The sequence below is a fragment of the Oncorhynchus keta genome, chromosome 1, assembly GCF_023373465.1.
Source record: "Oncorhynchus keta strain PuntledgeMale-10-30-2019 chromosome 1, Oket_V2, whole genome shotgun sequence".
In the NCBI taxonomy this organism is placed as follows: domain Eukaryota; kingdom Metazoa; phylum Chordata; class Actinopteri; order Salmoniformes; family Salmonidae; genus Oncorhynchus; species Oncorhynchus keta.
In genome coordinates, this window is record NC_068421.1 from 86,424,276 (window position 1) to 86,441,997 (window position 17,722).

Sequence of the window (17,722 nt, forward strand, 5' to 3'; positions counted from 1 at the left end):
CTGTATGACATGTAGCCTATTGAGAGTGTTTATATGCTGTTTAATATGACACGTAGCCAATTGAGAGTGTTTATATGCTGTTTAATATGACACGTGGCCTATTGAGAGTGTTTATATGCTGTTTAATATGACACGTGGCCTATTGAGAGTGTTTATATGCTGTTTAATATGACATGTAACCTATTGAGAGTGTTTATATGCTGTTTAATATGACATGTAGCCTATTGAGTGTTTATATGCTGTTTAATATGACATGTAGCCTATTGAGTGTTTATATGCTGTTTAATATGACATGTAGCCTATTGAGAGTGTTTATATGCTGTTTAATATGACATGTAGCCTATTGAGAGTGTTTATATGCTGTTTAATATGACATGTAGCCTATTGAGAGTGTTTATATGCTGTTTAATATGACACGTAGCCTATTGAGAGTGTTTATATGCTGTTTAATATGACACGTAGCCAATTGAGAGTGTTTATATGCTGTTTAATATGACACGTGGCCTATTGAGAGTGTTTATATGCTGTTTAATATGACATGTAACCTATTGAGAGTGTTTATATGCTGTATGACATGTAGCCTATTGAGAGTGTTTATATGCTGTTTAATATGACACGTGGCCTATTGAGAGTGTTTATATGCTGTTTAATATGACACGTGGCCTATTGAGAGTGTTTATATGCTGTTTGATATGACATGTAACCTTTTGAGAGTGTTTATATGCTGTATGGCATGTAGCCTATTGAGAGTGTTTATATGCTGTTTAATATGACATGTAACCTATTGAGAGTGTTTATATGCTGTATGACATGTAGCCTATTGAGAGTGTTTATATGCTGTTTAATATGACACGTAGCCAATTGAGAGTGTTTATATGCTGTTTAATATGACACGTGGCCTATTGAGAGTGTTTATATGCTGTTTAATATGACACGTGGCCTATTGAGAGTGTTTATATGCTGTTTAATATGACATGTAACCTATTGAGAGTGTTTATATGCTGTTTAATATGACATGTAGCCTATTGAGTGTTTATATGCTGTTTAATATGACATGTAGCCTATTGAGTGTTTATATGCTGTTTAATATGACATGTAGCCTATTGAGAGTGTTTATATGCTGTTTAATATGACATGTAGCCTATTGAGAGTGTTTATATGCTGTTTAATATGACATGTAGCCTATTGAGAGTGTTTATATGCTGTTTAATATGACATGTAGCCTATTGAGAGTGTTTATATGCTGTTTAATATGACATGTAGCCTATTGAGAGTGTTTATATGCTGTTTAATATGACATGTAGCCTATTGAGAGTGTTTATGACATGTAGCCTATTGAGAGTGTTTATATGCTGTTTAATATGACATGTAGCCTATTGAGAGTGTTTATATGCTGTTTAATATGACATGTAGCCTATTGAGAGTGTTTATATGCTGTTTAATATGACATGTAGCCTATTGAGAGTGTTTATATGCTGTTTAATATGACATGTAGCCTATTGAGAGTGTTTATATGCTGTTTAATATGACATGTAGCCTATTGAGAGTGTTTATATGCTGTTTAATATGACACGTAGCCTATTGAGAGTGTTTATATGCTGTTTAATATGACACGTTATTGAGAGTGTTTATATGCTGTTTAATATGACATGTAACCTATTGAGAGTGTTTATATGCTGTATGACATGTAGCCTATTGAGAGTGTTTATATGCTGTTTAATATGACATGTAGCCTATTGAGAGTGTTTATATGCTGTTTAATATGACACGTAGCCTATTGAGAGTGTTTATATGCTGTTTAATATGACACGAGCCTATTGAGAGTGTTTATATGCTGTTTAATATGACACGTGGCCTATTGAGAGTGTTTATATGCTGTTTAATATGACATGTAACCTATTGAGAGTGTTTATATGCTGTTTAATATGACATGTAGCCTATTGAGAGTGTTTATATGCTGTTTAATATGACATGTAGCCTATTGAGAGTGTTTATATGCTGTTTAATATGACATGTAGCCTATTGAGAGTGTTTATATGCTGTTTAATATGACATGTAGCCTATTGAGAGTGTTTATATGCTGTTTAATATGACATGTAGCCTATTGAGAGTGTTTATATGCTGTTTAATATGACATGTAGCCTATTGAGAGTGTTTATATGCTGTTTAATATGACATGTAGCCTATTGAGTGTTTATATGCTGTTTAATATGACATGTAGCCTATTGAGAGTGTTTATATGCTGTTTAATATGACATGTAGCCTATTGAGAGTGTTTATATGCTGTTTAATATGACACGTGGCCTATTGAGAGTGTTTATATGCTGTTTAATATGACATGTAACCTATTGAGAGTGTTTATATGCTGTTTAATATGACATGTAGCCTATTGAGAGTGTTTATATGCTGTTTAATATGACATGTAGCCTATTGAGAGTGTTTATATGCTGTTTAATATGACACGTAGCCTATTGAGAGTGTTTATATGCTGTTTAATATGACACGTGGCCTATTGAGAGTGTTTATATGCTGTTTAATATGACATGTAACCTATTGAGAGTGTTTATATGCTGTATGACATGTAGCCTATTGAGAGTGTTTATATGCTGTTTAATATGACACGTAGCCTATTGAGAGTGTTTATATGCTGTTTAATATGACACGTGGCCTATTGAGAGTGTTTATATGCTGTTTGATATGACATGTAACCTATTGAGAGTGTTTATATGCTGTATGGCATGTAGCCTATTGAGAGTGTTTATATGCTGTTTAATATGACATGTAACCTATTGAGAGTGTTTATATGCTGTATGACATGTAGCCTATTGAGAGTGTTTATATGCTGTTTAATATGACACGTAGCCTATTGAGAGTGTTTATATGCTGTTTAATATGACACGTAGCCAATTGAGAGTGTTTATATGCTGTTTAATATGACACGTGGCCTATTGAGAGTGTTTATATGCTGTTTAATATGACATGTAACCTATTGAGAGTGTTTATATGCTGTATGACATGTAACCTATTGAGAGTGTTTATATGCTGTTTAATATGACATGTAGCCTATTGAGTGTTTATATGCTGTTTAATATGACATGTAGCCTATTGAGTGTTTATATGCTGTTTAATATGACATGTAGCCTATTGAGAGTGTTTATATGCTGTTTAATATGACATGTAGCCTATTGAGAGTGTTTATATGCTGTTTAATATGACATGTAGCCTATTGAGAGTGTTTATATGCTGTTTAATATGACATGTAGCCTATTGAGAGTGTTTATATGCTGTTTAATATGACATGTAGCCTATTGAGAGTGTTTATATGCTGTTTAATATGACATGTAGCCTATTGAGAGTGTTTATATGCTGTTTAATATGACATGTAGCCTATTGAGAGTGTTTATATGCTGTTTAATATGACATGTAGCCTATTGAGAGTGTTTATATGCTGTTTAATATGACATGTAGCCTATTGAGAGTGTTTATATGCTGTTTAATATGACATGTAGCCTATTGAGAGTGTTTATATGCTGTTTAATATGACATGTAGCCTATTGAGAGTGTTTATATGCCGTTTAATATGACATGTAGCCTATTGAGAGTGTTTATATGCCGTTTAATATGACATGTAGCCTATTGAGAGTGTTTATATGCCGTTTAATATGACATGTAGCCTATTGAGAGTGTTTATATGCCGTTTAATATGACATGTAGCCTATTGAGAGTGTTTATATGCTGTTTAATATGACATGTAGCCTATTGAGAGTGTTTATATGCTGTTTAATATGACATGTAGCCTATTGAGAGTGTTTATATGCTGTTTAATATGACATGTAGCCTATTGAGAGTGTTTATATGCTGTTTAATATGACATGTAGCCTATTGAGAGTGTTTATATGCTGTTTAATATGACATGTAGCCTATTGAGAGTGTTTATATGCTGTTTAATATGACATGTAGCCTATTGAGAGTGTTTATATGCTGTTTAATATGACATGTAGCCTATTGAGAGTGTTTATATGCTGTTTAATATGACATGTAGCCTATTGAGAGTGTTTATATGCTGTTTAATATGACATGTAGCCTATTGAGAGTGTTTATATGCTGTTTAATATGACATTAGCCTATTGAGAGTGTTTATATGCTGTTTAATATGACATGTAGCCTATTGAGAGTGTTTATATGCTGTTTAATATGACATGTAGCCTATTGAGAGTGTTTATATGCTGTTTAATATGACATGTAGCCTATTGAGAGTGTTTATATGCTGTTTAATATGACATGTAGCCTATTGAGAGTGTTTATATGCTGTTTAATATGACATGTAGCCTATTGAGAGTGTTTATATGCTGTTTAATATGACATGTAGCCTATTGAGAGTGTTTATATGCTGTTTAATATGACATGTAGCCTATTGAGAGTGTTTATATGCTGTTTAATATGACATGTAGCCTATTGAGAGTGTTTATATGCTGTTTAATATGACATGTAGCCTATTGAGAGTGTTTATATGCTGTTTAATATGACATGTAGCCTATTGAGAGTGTTTATATGCTGTTTAATATGACATGTAGCCTATTGAGAGTGTTTATATGCTGTTTAATATGACATGTAGCCTATTGAGAGTGTTTATATGCTGTTTAATATGACATGTAGCCTATTGAGAGTGTTTATATGCTGTTTAATATGACATGTAGCCTATTGAGAGTGTTTATATGCTGTTTAATATGACATGTAGCCTATTGAGAGTGTTTATATGCTGTTTAATATGACATGTAGCCTATTGAGAGTGTTTATATGCTGTTTAATATGACATGTAGCCTATTGAGAGTGTTTATATGCTGTTTAATATGACATGTAACCTATTGAGAGTGTTTATATGCTGTTTAATATGACATGTAGCCTATTGAGAGTGTTTATATGCTGTTTAATATGACATGTAGCCTATTGAGAGTGTTTATATGCTGCTTAATATGACATGTAGCCTATTGAGAGTGTTTATATGCTGCTTAATATGACATGTAGCCTATTGAGAGTGTTTATATGCTGCTTAATATGACATGTAGCCTATTGAGAGTGTTTATATGCTGTTGAAATGATGTTAGCTTCTTACAGTCACCTTTTCATGTTTATTCAAATAGTTTTCATTCAGATCATGTTTTCAATACTTAAACAATTGGTAGGTCCAGGTAGTCACAGAAATTGATGGGTGTTGGTTAAATTGTGATTTATTTTATGTTTTTAATTAATGAAGCAAATTTGGAGGGAGTTTTTTTTCCCCTGTAAGCGTGGAGCATTTTTTTAGCAGCGCGGTAGGAAAGGACATCGAGCGGGATGAAGAAACATTCAATGTTCTTGAAATTTTCCACATTGACTGACCTTCATGTCTTAAAGTAATGATGGACAGTCGTTTTTCTTTGCTTATTTGAGATGTTCTTGACATAATATGGACTTGGTATTTTACCCAATAGGGCTATCTTCTGTATACCACCCCTACCATGTCACAATACAACTGATTGGCAAATTAACTTTTAACAAGGCACACCTGTTCATTGAAATCCAGGTGACTACATCATGAAGCTGGTTGAGAGAATGCCAAGAGTGTGCAAAGCTGTGATCAAGGCAAAGGGTGGCTACTTTGAAGAATCTCAAATACATGATTCTGTATGTGTTTTTTCATAGTGTTGATGTCATCCCTATTATTCTACAATGTAAAGAAAATAGTAAAAATAAAGAAAAACCCTTAAATGAGTAAGTGTCCAAACTTTTGACTGGTACTGTAAATGTCACTAGGCAACAGGATAGATAATAAACAGTAACAGCAGTGTATGTGATGACTCAAAAAGGGTCAAAGCAGATGGTTAACTATTTAACTAACAGCTACCTGGACTAACTACTTAGCGGTCATATGGTTTGGGGATAGAAACTGTTGCAACGGTACCGCTGACCGTGTGGTAGCAGAGAAAAGTCTATGATCTTGGGTGGCTGGAGTCTAAAGATAATTTTTAGAGCCTTCCTCCGACACCACCTTGGATAGCAGGGAGCTCGGCACCAGTGACGTACTGGGCTGTACGCACTAACTACCCTCTGTGGCGCCTTGCATTCGGATGCCAAGCAGTTGCCATACCAAGCGGTGAAGCAGTCAGTCAAGATGCTCTTAACGGTGCAGCTGTAGAACTTTTTGAGGATCCGAGGGCCCATGCCAAATCTTTTCAGCCTCCTGAGGGGGAAGAGGCGTTGTCGCGCCCTCTTCACGACTGTGTTGATATGTGTGGACCATGACAATTCCTTACGTATGTGGACACTGAGGAACTTGAAGCTCGCGATACCCTCCACTACAGCCAATGTGGATGAGGGCGTGCTCGGCCCTCCCATCCATGTAGTGCACGATCAGCTCCTTTGTCTTGCTGACGTTGAGGGAGAATTGCAGTTTCATCAAAGACAAGCGTATGGGGTATGGGGTGGGGTAGGGTTGTTGCGGTGACCGTATTACCGCCAAACCCGCGGTCATGAGTCATGAAGGCAGTCAAATTCCACATGACCCTTCTAGTCACGGTAATTAGGTTTCTCCAAGCTCTGATGCTGCTGCTGGTCATAAGTAGCCAACCAAACCTGCCAACTGCCTGGTACTCAGCACTCCATTGTCCCTCCAATCACTCTGACATCAATGCAAATGTGTTCAAAAATCTAATCTAAACCCTCCGTGAGAGCCCATGAGCTCATGTTGAGCAACATTTCTATAGGCTATGCAATTGAATGAGAAAACGTAGTGATGGGCTCTAATAAAAGACAAGGATCCCATCAGCTTTCTATAGGCCTACTATATTTATTTCTCAACTTTCCTAACAGGAATATAGCCTACCTGACTGGCATGAAAATTAACCGTGGGAAAAGCGTCCTCCGTTCGTTGAGAATTATATATTATCACTAGAATGATGCCCAGCATAAGGAACAATGCCTTTTTTGTGACTTTTCGAATCATAGTCGTACACCTCATGTAGCCTAGCCCATAGGCCTGCCTATATGTTTTGATACGGTTTGTATCACAACTAATGTGGCCAAATAAAATGAAGCACATTAGTCTGCTTTACAAGGGGTGTAGAGCCTAACTGGCATTTATAAGCAGCGTGTGAGCCTCAGGGAAGTTTGGGGAAGATCATTTTAACCATAAAAATGCACCTTTATAATAAAAGCATTACATACATCATCACATTTGTGGTCACTTTTGATTTTGGTGTTTTCCCGGATAATGGAACATTCACGCTTATAGCTTACTACCATGTGAGCTTTGCTACGCTTATAATATATAGAAATAAACTATTAGGCTATCAACATTTTAAGCTAAACGTTCCGATCTGTTCCATCAGCCACATTGCGTAAAAACGTTTTTGAGATGCTAGTGGTTATATTAATTTGGGATCTATTGCATCCCATTACCGTCCCAAGCTATGTTTGGTATATTTATTTCTCGCACAGAATAGGTCGACTTTTGTACTATGGAGGATAGTAGATTGACATAGGCCTACTCATCTTGTTGGCTGACAAAAAGTAAATGTGGACAGTTCCAATATCTTTAATATGCCATTCGGAATTGGATAAGGACGCACACAGTTGAGTCCCCGATGTGTTCGTCTTCATTTGTAGCCTGTCAGAAAGACCCGATCATGTGACGGAGAGCCATGTGAGTGAGAGGAGATTCGGATTGCTTTTCTACAGACAATGGAATTCTCCGGTTGGAACATTATTGAACATTTATGATAAAAACATCCTAAAGATTGATTCTATACTTCGTTTGACAAGTTTCTACGGGCTGTAATATAACTTTTTGAACTTTCCGTCCGAAGTTCAGCTGGACCTGAACGCACGTTTGGATTTGTTTACCAAACGCGCAAACAAAAGAAGCTATTTGGACACAAATTATGGACATTATCGAACAAATCAAACATTTATCATTGAACTGGGATTCCTGGGAGTGCATTCTGATGAAGATCAAAGGTAAGTGAATATTTATAATGCTATTTCTGACTAACGTTGACTACACAATAACTTAGATTATTTCATGGTTTGCTTTTTCCGTAAAGTTGTTTTGAAATCTGACACAGCGCTTGCATTAAGGAGAAGTATCTCTCTAATTCCATGTATAACACTTGTATTTTCATCAACATTTATAATGAGTATTTCTGTAAATTGATGTGGCTCTCTGCACAATCACTGCATGTTTTAGAACAACTGAACGTACCGCGCCAATGTAAAATTATATTTTTTTATATAAATATGAACTTTAGCGAACAAAACATACATGTATTGAGTAACATGAAGACCTATGAGTGTCATCTGATGAAGATCATCAAAGGTTAGTGATTCATTTTATCTCTATTTGTGCTTTTTGTGACTCCTCTCTTTGGCTGGAAAAATGGCTGTGTTTTTCTGTGAGTTGGTGGTGACCGAACAATCGTTTGTGGTGCTTTCGCTGTAAAGCATTTTTGAAATCAGACACTGTGGCTGGATTAATGTTTTCTTTAAAAATGGTGTAAAGTACTTGTATGCTTGAGGAATTTTAATTTAGATTTTTGTTGTTTTGAATTTGCCGCCCTGCACTTTCACAGGCTGTTGGCGAGGTGGGACGCTACCGTCCCACATATCCCAGAGAGGTTTTAACCTCTTCCTCCTATCCCCTAATTTTTCGAACATTCTGTTAAAAATCGCGCAACATTTCAGCGCCCTGCTACTCATGCCAGGAATATAGTATATGCATATGATTAGTATGTGTGGATAGAAAACACTCAGACGTTTATAAAACTGGTTAAATCACAGCTGTGACTATTACAGAACGTGCGTTTCATCGAAAAGTGCAGGAAAATCTGATCACTGAAAGTGGAAAAATATATCCATCCGCCGCTTCAACCCATTGTTATGGGCGAAAGACATTAAATAGGGCTGAGGTTGCAGTACCTACAGCTTCCACACGATGTCAACAGTCTTGTCATTTGCCAATTCTTTGTTTCTTGGTCAAACGAACAAGAGACAGGCTTTTTCTTCAGGTCTCCGAACTGATATTTTGGTTGAGAAATACACGGACAGTATTTCAAGACGGACCCCTATAGAAAACACTTCGTCTCGTGATTAATTTGATCGCTTATTAACGTTTACTAATACCTAAATTTGCATTACAAAAGTATTTTGAAGTGTTTTGTGAAAGTTTATCGTCGACTTTTTGAATTTTAAAAAATGACGTTAGGTTATGAAACGCTATTTTTTTCCGTTTATCACACAGTCTTCATAGATCGATATCTAGGCTATATATGGACCGATTTAATCGAAAAAAAGACCCAATAGTGATTATGGGACATCTAGGAGTGCCAACAAAGAAGATGGTCAAAGGTAATGAATGTTTTATATTTTATTTGTGCGGTTTGTGTAGCGCCGACTATGCTAATTATTTTGTTTACGTCCCCTGCGGGTCTTTTGGGGTGTTACATGCTATCAGATAATAGCTTCTCATGCTTTCGCCGAAAAGCATTTTAAAAATCTGACTTGTTGCCTGGATTCACAACGAGTGTAGCTTTAATTCAATACCCTGCATGTGTATTTTAATGAACGTTTGAGTTAACTAATACTATTAGCATTTAGCGTAGCGTATTTGCATTTACAGAGCTCTAGATGAACTTTTGAACTTTTTTCAAAATCAGTCTAATTATGCAGCCTTACAATGTATTAAAAATCCAAACATATAGCCCAATGTTTGTAGAACTAAAGTTACATTAATAACTTAAGCATATAGGAGTACCTATTTATTTGTTAACCGCTCAACACGGAATAGGATGCCCACTCCCTCAAATCATTGAGAAAATATTTATATTTTATTCTGCTTTGTAAAATTGTATTCTTCATATTATAAAATAATAAAGTAATTCCACAGAATTATAAGCAAATCTTGTCTGCTAAATTAACTAGTGTAGCCCACAGCCATTTGGCATAGCCACATCAGAACCAAACAGAAGGACAACTCAGAGGATGCTATTCTGTTCTTCTGAAATAAGACTACCTTTTCTTCACATCATGCTTCTGTAGACCTGTCTAAAATAAATAATGGATTTATTGTGAAGGTGTAGGCTATATTACACAGATTCATTAGACTTTTTAAAAATGTCTTGTAGGCTGTGTGTGGAAGCCAGGAGATACTAAATGTGTTTATGTTAGTTAATTAAAGGTCAATTACCGTGAGACCGACAGTTATTTGCTTGACCGCCACAGCCCTAGGCTGGAGTGTACTTTTATTTATTTTCTTTCCATCACATTTATCTGGAGAAGAAAAACATCAGAGAAAGGCAAGAGCTGACAGTACTTGTCAGAGAGGGACTTGTTCTAATGCACTGATCACTGTATGATGAAATTGGATGCTAGCCTCTCGTTGCCAACACTTGCCTGTCTTCTGTGACAGATGGCAGCCATCTAACTCATAATTCTGCATAAAGAGGTAGTAATAATAATTATTATTCTTCGCCCCTTGCAGCTGCACCCCGTCTCTCATCTCACTCCCAGGACCCCTTTATGGGGACATTAACCCCTGGTTCTGGATGAATCACCCCCAGTCAGTTTGCCTGGGCAGCCTAGCAGCACTGGGACCTGCAGCTGGGGGCCCGCCATGGCTATTCCAGAGCAATAGCTCCTCAGTGGCAGTCAGTCAGTCACTCAACCATGACTCATTGAGGGGGGCTACCAGTTAAACAGGCCTATGTCATATCTGGCCTTGGTCTGCTAGAGCAGCGTCAGAGAGAAAAGAGAGAAGCTGCTGCTGTTGGTTAATGAATAACCTAAGAGATCTCTAATGACCAGGAGAGCAGAGCAGGGAGGAACCTCAGGCTACAGTCAGAGACATCATGATGCCCTGACCTATACCTGAGTAACAGAGACCTGAGGAAGGGATGGTGGCTCTAAAGTACAGGAGTGTTACCCACTCACTGCAAAAACAAAAGGCAGATATAGGCCATGAAACATAGCATAGGACTAGCAAAATACAATAATAGAATATGTTGGCACTGAGGACCTAACAATTGATGCCCCTTGGTTAAAATAGCTAGAGCTGTGATCAAATTGAAAAGGATCAATTGTGTTAAACCATAAAAGGAAGAGAATAGACAACATCAACGGATGTATTGCAACATTCAAAACAAAACATTGAAAGGTCATTGACTTGAACTTGTTTATAACAACAGTTGCAAACTCAACGGTATGGAGCAATAACAAGTCGCTATTGGTACTGTGCTGCTGAGTTGGAGCAAAGCACTTTGAGAAAAAAATTTCACTGTTTTCTTCTTCACCTATATCCAACTCAACTCAAAATCTGGAATCATTTAAAAGATTTATCTGTAAAAGTTTTCACTCCGTGTGAAGTATGGCCATTCTATACAATAAGGGCAAGCTACTAGATCGGAATCGGCGATTAATTAGGGTCGATTTCAAGTTTTCATAACAATCAGAAATCGGTATTTTTGGGAGCCGATTTTGCCAATTTTTGTATTTTTATTTTTTATATATACCTTTATTTAACCAGGCAGGTTAGTTAAGAACACATTCTTATTTTCAATGACGGCCTGGTGGGTTAACTGGTGGGTGGGTCTGGTGGGTTAACTGCCTTGTTCAGGGGCAGAAGGACAGATTTTCACCTTGTCAGCTCGGGGGATCCAATCTTGCAACCTTACAGGTAACTAGTCCAACACTCAAACGACCTACCTCTTGTTGCACTCCACAAGGAGACTGACTGTTACGCGAATGCAGTAGAAGCCAAGGTAAGTTGCTAGCTAGCATTAAACTTCTTATAAAAAACAATCAATCATAATCACCAGTTATAACTACACATGATTGATGATATTACTCATTTATCGAGCGTGTCCTGCATTGCATATAATCGATGCAACGCTGGGGGATGATTTAACAAAAGCCCATTTGAAATACAAATGGTATAGAGGGAAATAGTCCTAATTCCTATAATAGTCCTATAATAACTACAACCTTATCTTACCTGGGAATATTGAAGACTCATGTTAAAAGGAACTCATGTTCTCATGTTTATTGATGCATTATATTAAGTTAAAATCAGTGTTCATTCAGTATTGTTGTAATTGTCATTATTACAAATAAATACATTTACAAATTGGCCGATTAAATCGGTATCAGCGTTGAAAAACCATAATCGGTCGAACTCTACTAGCTACAAGGTCTTCTCAGTCATCTCGATCCTATTTGTACAATAACTCAACTGTCAGCAGCATGAAATGTGGAAATGTGAACACACATGAACCCTTCAGTCGGTGAATAAGGGGCATGCATGGCCCATTACAGCATAGATTACTACAATCAGATAGAGACTGATTTGTTGTGTATGAAAACATCCACAGTGCTCGGCTAAACTCCCTGTAGCTTCATATTATCTAACCAATCCCAAAGCCTCTTTGCTGAACGAGTCGTCAAATTAATTCGGAGGTAATGTTGATCGAACAATGTTTTTAAAGCTACATAACGATTTGGATTTTTTTTTAAAGGTTTATATAACATTGTTTGCTGCCAGTGTACATCCCAGCCATCTTTCCTGGCTGTGTGTTGGGGCCAACGGAATCCTGTCTTAGCTCTTGAAGGTAGTCTAATACCATTTCACAGAGAAAATGGACATGGATCTACAATTAACAAAAATATAAACGCAACATGTAAGATGTTGATTTCATGATCTGAAATAAAAGATCCCTGAAACTTTCCAAATGCACAAAAGGCTTATTTCTCTTAAATGTTTAGCACAAATTTGTTTACATCCCTGTTAGTGAGAATATTTCCAATGCCAAGATAATCCATCCACCTGACAGGTGTGGCATATAAAAAGCTGATTGAACAGCATGATCATTACACAGGTGCACCTTGTGCGGTGGACAATAAAAGACCACTAAAATGTGCAGTTTTGTCACACAACACAATGCCACAGACATCTCAAGTTGAGGGAGCATGCAATTGGCATACTGACTGCGGGAATGTCCAACAGAGCTGTTGCCAGAGAATTTAATGTTCATTTCTCTACCATAAGCCACCTCCAATGTCTTTTTAGATCATTTGGCAATACGTCCAACCGGCATCACAACAATACCAGCCCAGGATCTCCACATCCGGCTTCTTCACCTGTGGGATTGTCTGAGGCCAGCCACTCGGAAAGCTGATGAAACATTTTTGTTTGCAATAAATCCCATTTGTGGGGAAAAACTCATTCCGATTGGCTGGGACTGGCTCCCCAGTGGTTGGGCGTATATGAACTGTAACTCAGTGAAATCATTGAAATTGTTGCATGTATATATTTGAAAAAGGAGAGCTGCACACTCTAGGAGCTCAGATGAAATAATTGAATAACCAACTTTAACAGACAAGCTGTCTTCATCAGGGTATAATGACAAACACTGCGGGTCACTAGTTTATAGTCAAAGGGCTCCCGAGTGGCACAGCGATCTAAGGCACTGTATCTCAGTGCTAGAGGCATCACTACAGACGCTGGTTGGATTCCAGGCTGTATCACAACCGGCCGTGATTGGGTGTCCCATAGGGCAGCGCACAATTGGCCCAGCATTGTCCAGGTTAGGCCGTCATTGTAAATAAGAATTTGTTCTTAACTGACTTGCCTTGTTAAATCAATAAAAATGCAAGGACACAGTATATAAAGCCCGGTCCACCACCTATGCCTTGAAACACCATTCAGACATACTCAATACAGGATTGTGTTTGTTTACAGTTACACACACAATTATAAAACATTTATTTCAACAAGGAACACAGACTGAGACCAATGCAATGAAGAGACAACTAAAGTTATTTTTCTTCCGCAGCTTTGACCTGCTTATCATGAGACTCTGTCTTCTAAGGCTAGGCTATATGTTCTCATGGCATTGAGACATCAGAACACTGAAGAGCCTGTGTGAAAACGCCCCTTGGCATATCTCCCCTCCTTTCACCATATAAAAATAAAAAAAATGTACAACACCGCAATGTGCAGCATTCATAATCCCTGCAGATTTCAGTCATTTCTCAATATGGGCTAATTCACTTTGCAAAAAAAAAAAACAGCCTCTGTTTCTGTTCTAACTGACACACTGAAGCAGGAGTCATTTACGGTTGTTAATTACCCGAAGACATTACCCTAGTTCAGGTGTCCAAAAGTTACTGCTCTACTACTGTTCCAACACACACTCCTTGAGACCCAGCCCCAGATCAACCAGAGGCCCAGATCCTGGTCCTTCTGTAGCTCAGTTGGTAGAGCATGGCGCTTGTAACGCCAGGGTAGTGGGTTCGATTCCCGGGACCACCCATACGTAGAATGTATGCACACATGACTGTAAGTCGCTTTGGATAAAAGCGTCTGCTAAATGGCATATTATATTATCATATATTAACCAGAGGCCCAGATCAACCAGAGAAAATGAGGCCCATTCATGGCTCATTGTGTCAATTTGAAAACACAAGATCAAACACCACAGTAGGAGTAAGCAATGCTGTCTTGTAACACTGGTGCAATAGATAATCTGGATCACAGTGAAGTGCTACTGTGATACAGTTGTTTTACTGGGCCGTGCTGTGTTTTTTACTGCTTAAATATACCATGTCAATAAGGCCAGTAAACCTGGGCTGGACCAAAGGAGTTCAACAGCAGAACACTGAACCCACTGCACAATATGGAGACAATAAACCGCAGCCCTTCATTAAACAGTAACTAGGAAGAAGGACAAGGGTGGTAATACAGTCACACAAATCCCAAGGTAAGGTTGGATTTAGTTAATCCTTTGTTTGAAGAGGATGTGTGTCTGCCAACTGTCAGGGCCAGAGACCTCAGACCACCTTAGAAGTGTCACCTGACAGTGACATCATTATAACCCACAGTTCTGGACATCAAAGTGTCAAAGACTGACTGCAGAGGGAAAGAGGGAAAGGTTCCTGTGTGCACTGAATGTGTATACTACTGTGTGAACAGCACACCCATTTGCTTCCATCCAAAATTACATAAAACTGCCAGCAATGAGCACGTAAACATTTCTGTCTAGCATTCCACAATATCATAAAGCAATTCTCCCAGTTGAGATCAAACTGCCTCCCTCCCAACACACTAATCTGGTTAGAAAATACTCCAGATTTTTCTCATAGGTGCTTATAAATGAGGACACAGTGCAAAGCTTCGCTCTCCAAAATGCTGCTGAAAGCAAAACCATTTGTGAAAAGAAATGTGGAGCATCAGAGCAGATTTACATTACATTTACATTTAAGTAATTTAGCAGACGCTCTTATCCAGAGCGACTTACAAATTGGATGACCTTTTATGACATCAAGATCCCTTTTATGACATCAATATCACCAGAGAGTGGGTGGAGCAATATATTACACCACCTATCACTCAATTAATGCTAACTTTCTAGTTACGAGAACATACTTCAACAGCAATAAACTCCTGCAGATCTTTTATGTTCCAGAGGGCCAATTTTATACGAGGGTTTATTGATTATGAAATATGAGTGAGACATCAAATATTGAGAGTCAGTTGTTGTTGAGCAGCACTGAAATCAACATTGGGAATGCTGATCCTGACCTTGTGCATTATTATTTTTCTGAGCGCCAACGATGTTCTAGTCGTAATATTTGAAATTCAAATCCTATCCCATTTACCCGAAAGGCCAAACACTGTGGTGCTCCCTACCAGATAATTATCCCAAAAACAACTGGCATGTTCGCTTCCCTCCTCCTCTAGTCATTACATCTTGCAGAGAGCGCACATACAGTACTGACATGAATAATGGGAGTGCTTGGGAAAGCATCTTAGGAGTACTGATCTAATTACCCAGTCTATTCATTATGATCTGAAAATGCAAAACAGATGAGAGGCTTTATGAATAGTGTCCCTGATCTGATTAGTGGTTATGGTATGGTGCTGCTCCCTGGGGCAGTGAACTAGCAGAGCAGACGAAATGACACCACCTGCTCCCTCAGTGGGACTAAAACATGCCTCAACAACATAATCCCAAATCAAGTGCTCATTGACCTCTGCCCTTCTTCTCCACCCTGTGCTGTGTGTGTGCACTCTCTTTCACTCTATTCTGAAATGTCTCAGATTAAGTCAGTGTTTAGATAGGTTGAAAGTAGGATGAGTGAGGTCATGCAGTGCAGCAGGTGACCTGACTTGCCGCAGGTTGGACAGATGAGGAAGTATACAGTATTACATATAATTCATAAGAGATTCGTGCAAGGACCAATCAGTAACCAACGAATAGGAATTGCAAAAACAAATCAGAAAATAGCATGTCAATCAATCAGTTTGACGTGTATTCAGTACAATCAATAACCACTGACTAAGTAATACCCAGTAAAATCACAGTTCTTAATTTCTGCATCTATAAAAAGGTAGAGACCTAGCTGGGTTACATTCGTGGGACCCAAACCTGTCTTTTAGCTAGGCTTACTTTGTATTGTAGCTAGCTGGTCGAGGCTACTGAAGAACACTCATGTCATGACAACTCACCACATCTTTCGCCGCTGTCCGGCTTCCGTGCTGGTCCGGAATTAGTTTTTTGTTTTTATTTTCGGTTCTCTTCATTTTCTCACGTGGGAAAAAATATGACAAAAATAAATGTGTTTCACAGATATCTGACTCTGCTTAGCTAATTTACGCTAGGCTAGCCAGCTAACTGTATTGACGTCTTCCTCGCATTTCCTTTGGAAACTTGCAGTTCATATCTCCTGCTGTTGCTGTGATGTGTTCAGCAAGTCCAACTGGTGTCAAATCCGACCGTAGAAATAAATCCCCGTTCAAATTAACTTGTTGGCACAAACAGACTAAATGATCCTCGGCAACTGAAGTAATGTCGCAACTATGTTGACAGGTTGTCAGTCGCTTGGTTGCTGTAGTTACAAGCTAGCTAGCTCTCTAGTTAACGTGGTTGTCTTTTTCCTGGCTACCGCATTTTTACGCGCCACCTTTATGTAGCTTACAGGCTAGCTAGCTAGCTGAGAAAACCTAACAAGGGCAAGGGTATCGAGCGAACAAAAATTAAAGGCGAGCTCGTACAATTACCAGTACACCAAAAACAATATTAAATGTTTCCAAACTCCACGCACCCCGGTGACTTCGCTATCAGACAGACCTGGATGGATGGTTAGCTAGACTCGAGCTAAGCCAGCTTCGTAGCTAGCTATAACGTTACCTGCAAAAGACACCTTGTCATTGTAAACACTTGGCATTTCTTCTTGACAAGGTGACGTAGCAGAAATGTTCTACGTTTCTTCCATCCAACTTTTAATGGAAAGTAAAATTGTATTATTATTCACGAATGTCTCTCGATCGGTTGTCCTCGCCCTCTCTTTCAAATTGTCAGTCTTCTTCCATCGTCGCCGGTGTGAGCTGCTGATTTGGTGATCTGTGACTGTGTGCAGACTGTGCAGTCACGATTCGCTTCCTGAATCTCCTCTCACGTTTCAACTGCAGTGCCTCCTGCTCCTATACCACTGATCTAGGTTCAACATGTCTTCAAGTTGCCCAAATTCAATACATTCGAAAGTAATTAAAATCTGACCTGTAATCAGCTTTCCATATGTAAACTAGACAAGGTGCACGCACTGGATATAAACATGCAGCGCATGGCATGAGACCCGTGTCGATGAGCGAAGGAGCTGGTGTCTGCTGCCATCCGGTGGTTGGAATGGGTAAATG

At 38.3% G+C, this 17,722-nt stretch overlaps 1 protein-coding gene across 5 annotated transcripts in view; it reads right to left on the reverse strand.

Moving 5' to 3' along the window:
* mast2 (microtubule associated serine/threonine kinase 2) overlaps window positions 1–17,669 on the reverse strand; it is a 333,467-nt gene extending 315,798 nt beyond the window's left edge. For 3 of the 5 annotated variants that reach the window (XM_052463449.1, XM_052463439.1, XM_052463424.1), the window contains exon 1: window positions 16,535–17,668. In XM_052463449.1, coding sequence (XP_052319409.1) covers window positions 16,535–16,609 — 75 coding nt within the window. In that variant the 5' untranslated portion in view covers window positions 16,610–17,668. Of the gene's footprint in view, window positions 1–16,534 lie in introns of all 5 variants that reach the window. The other 2 variants (XM_052463462.1, XM_052463428.1) reach the window with 1 other exon arrangement.
* Window positions 17,670–17,722: the final 53 nt, after the last annotated feature.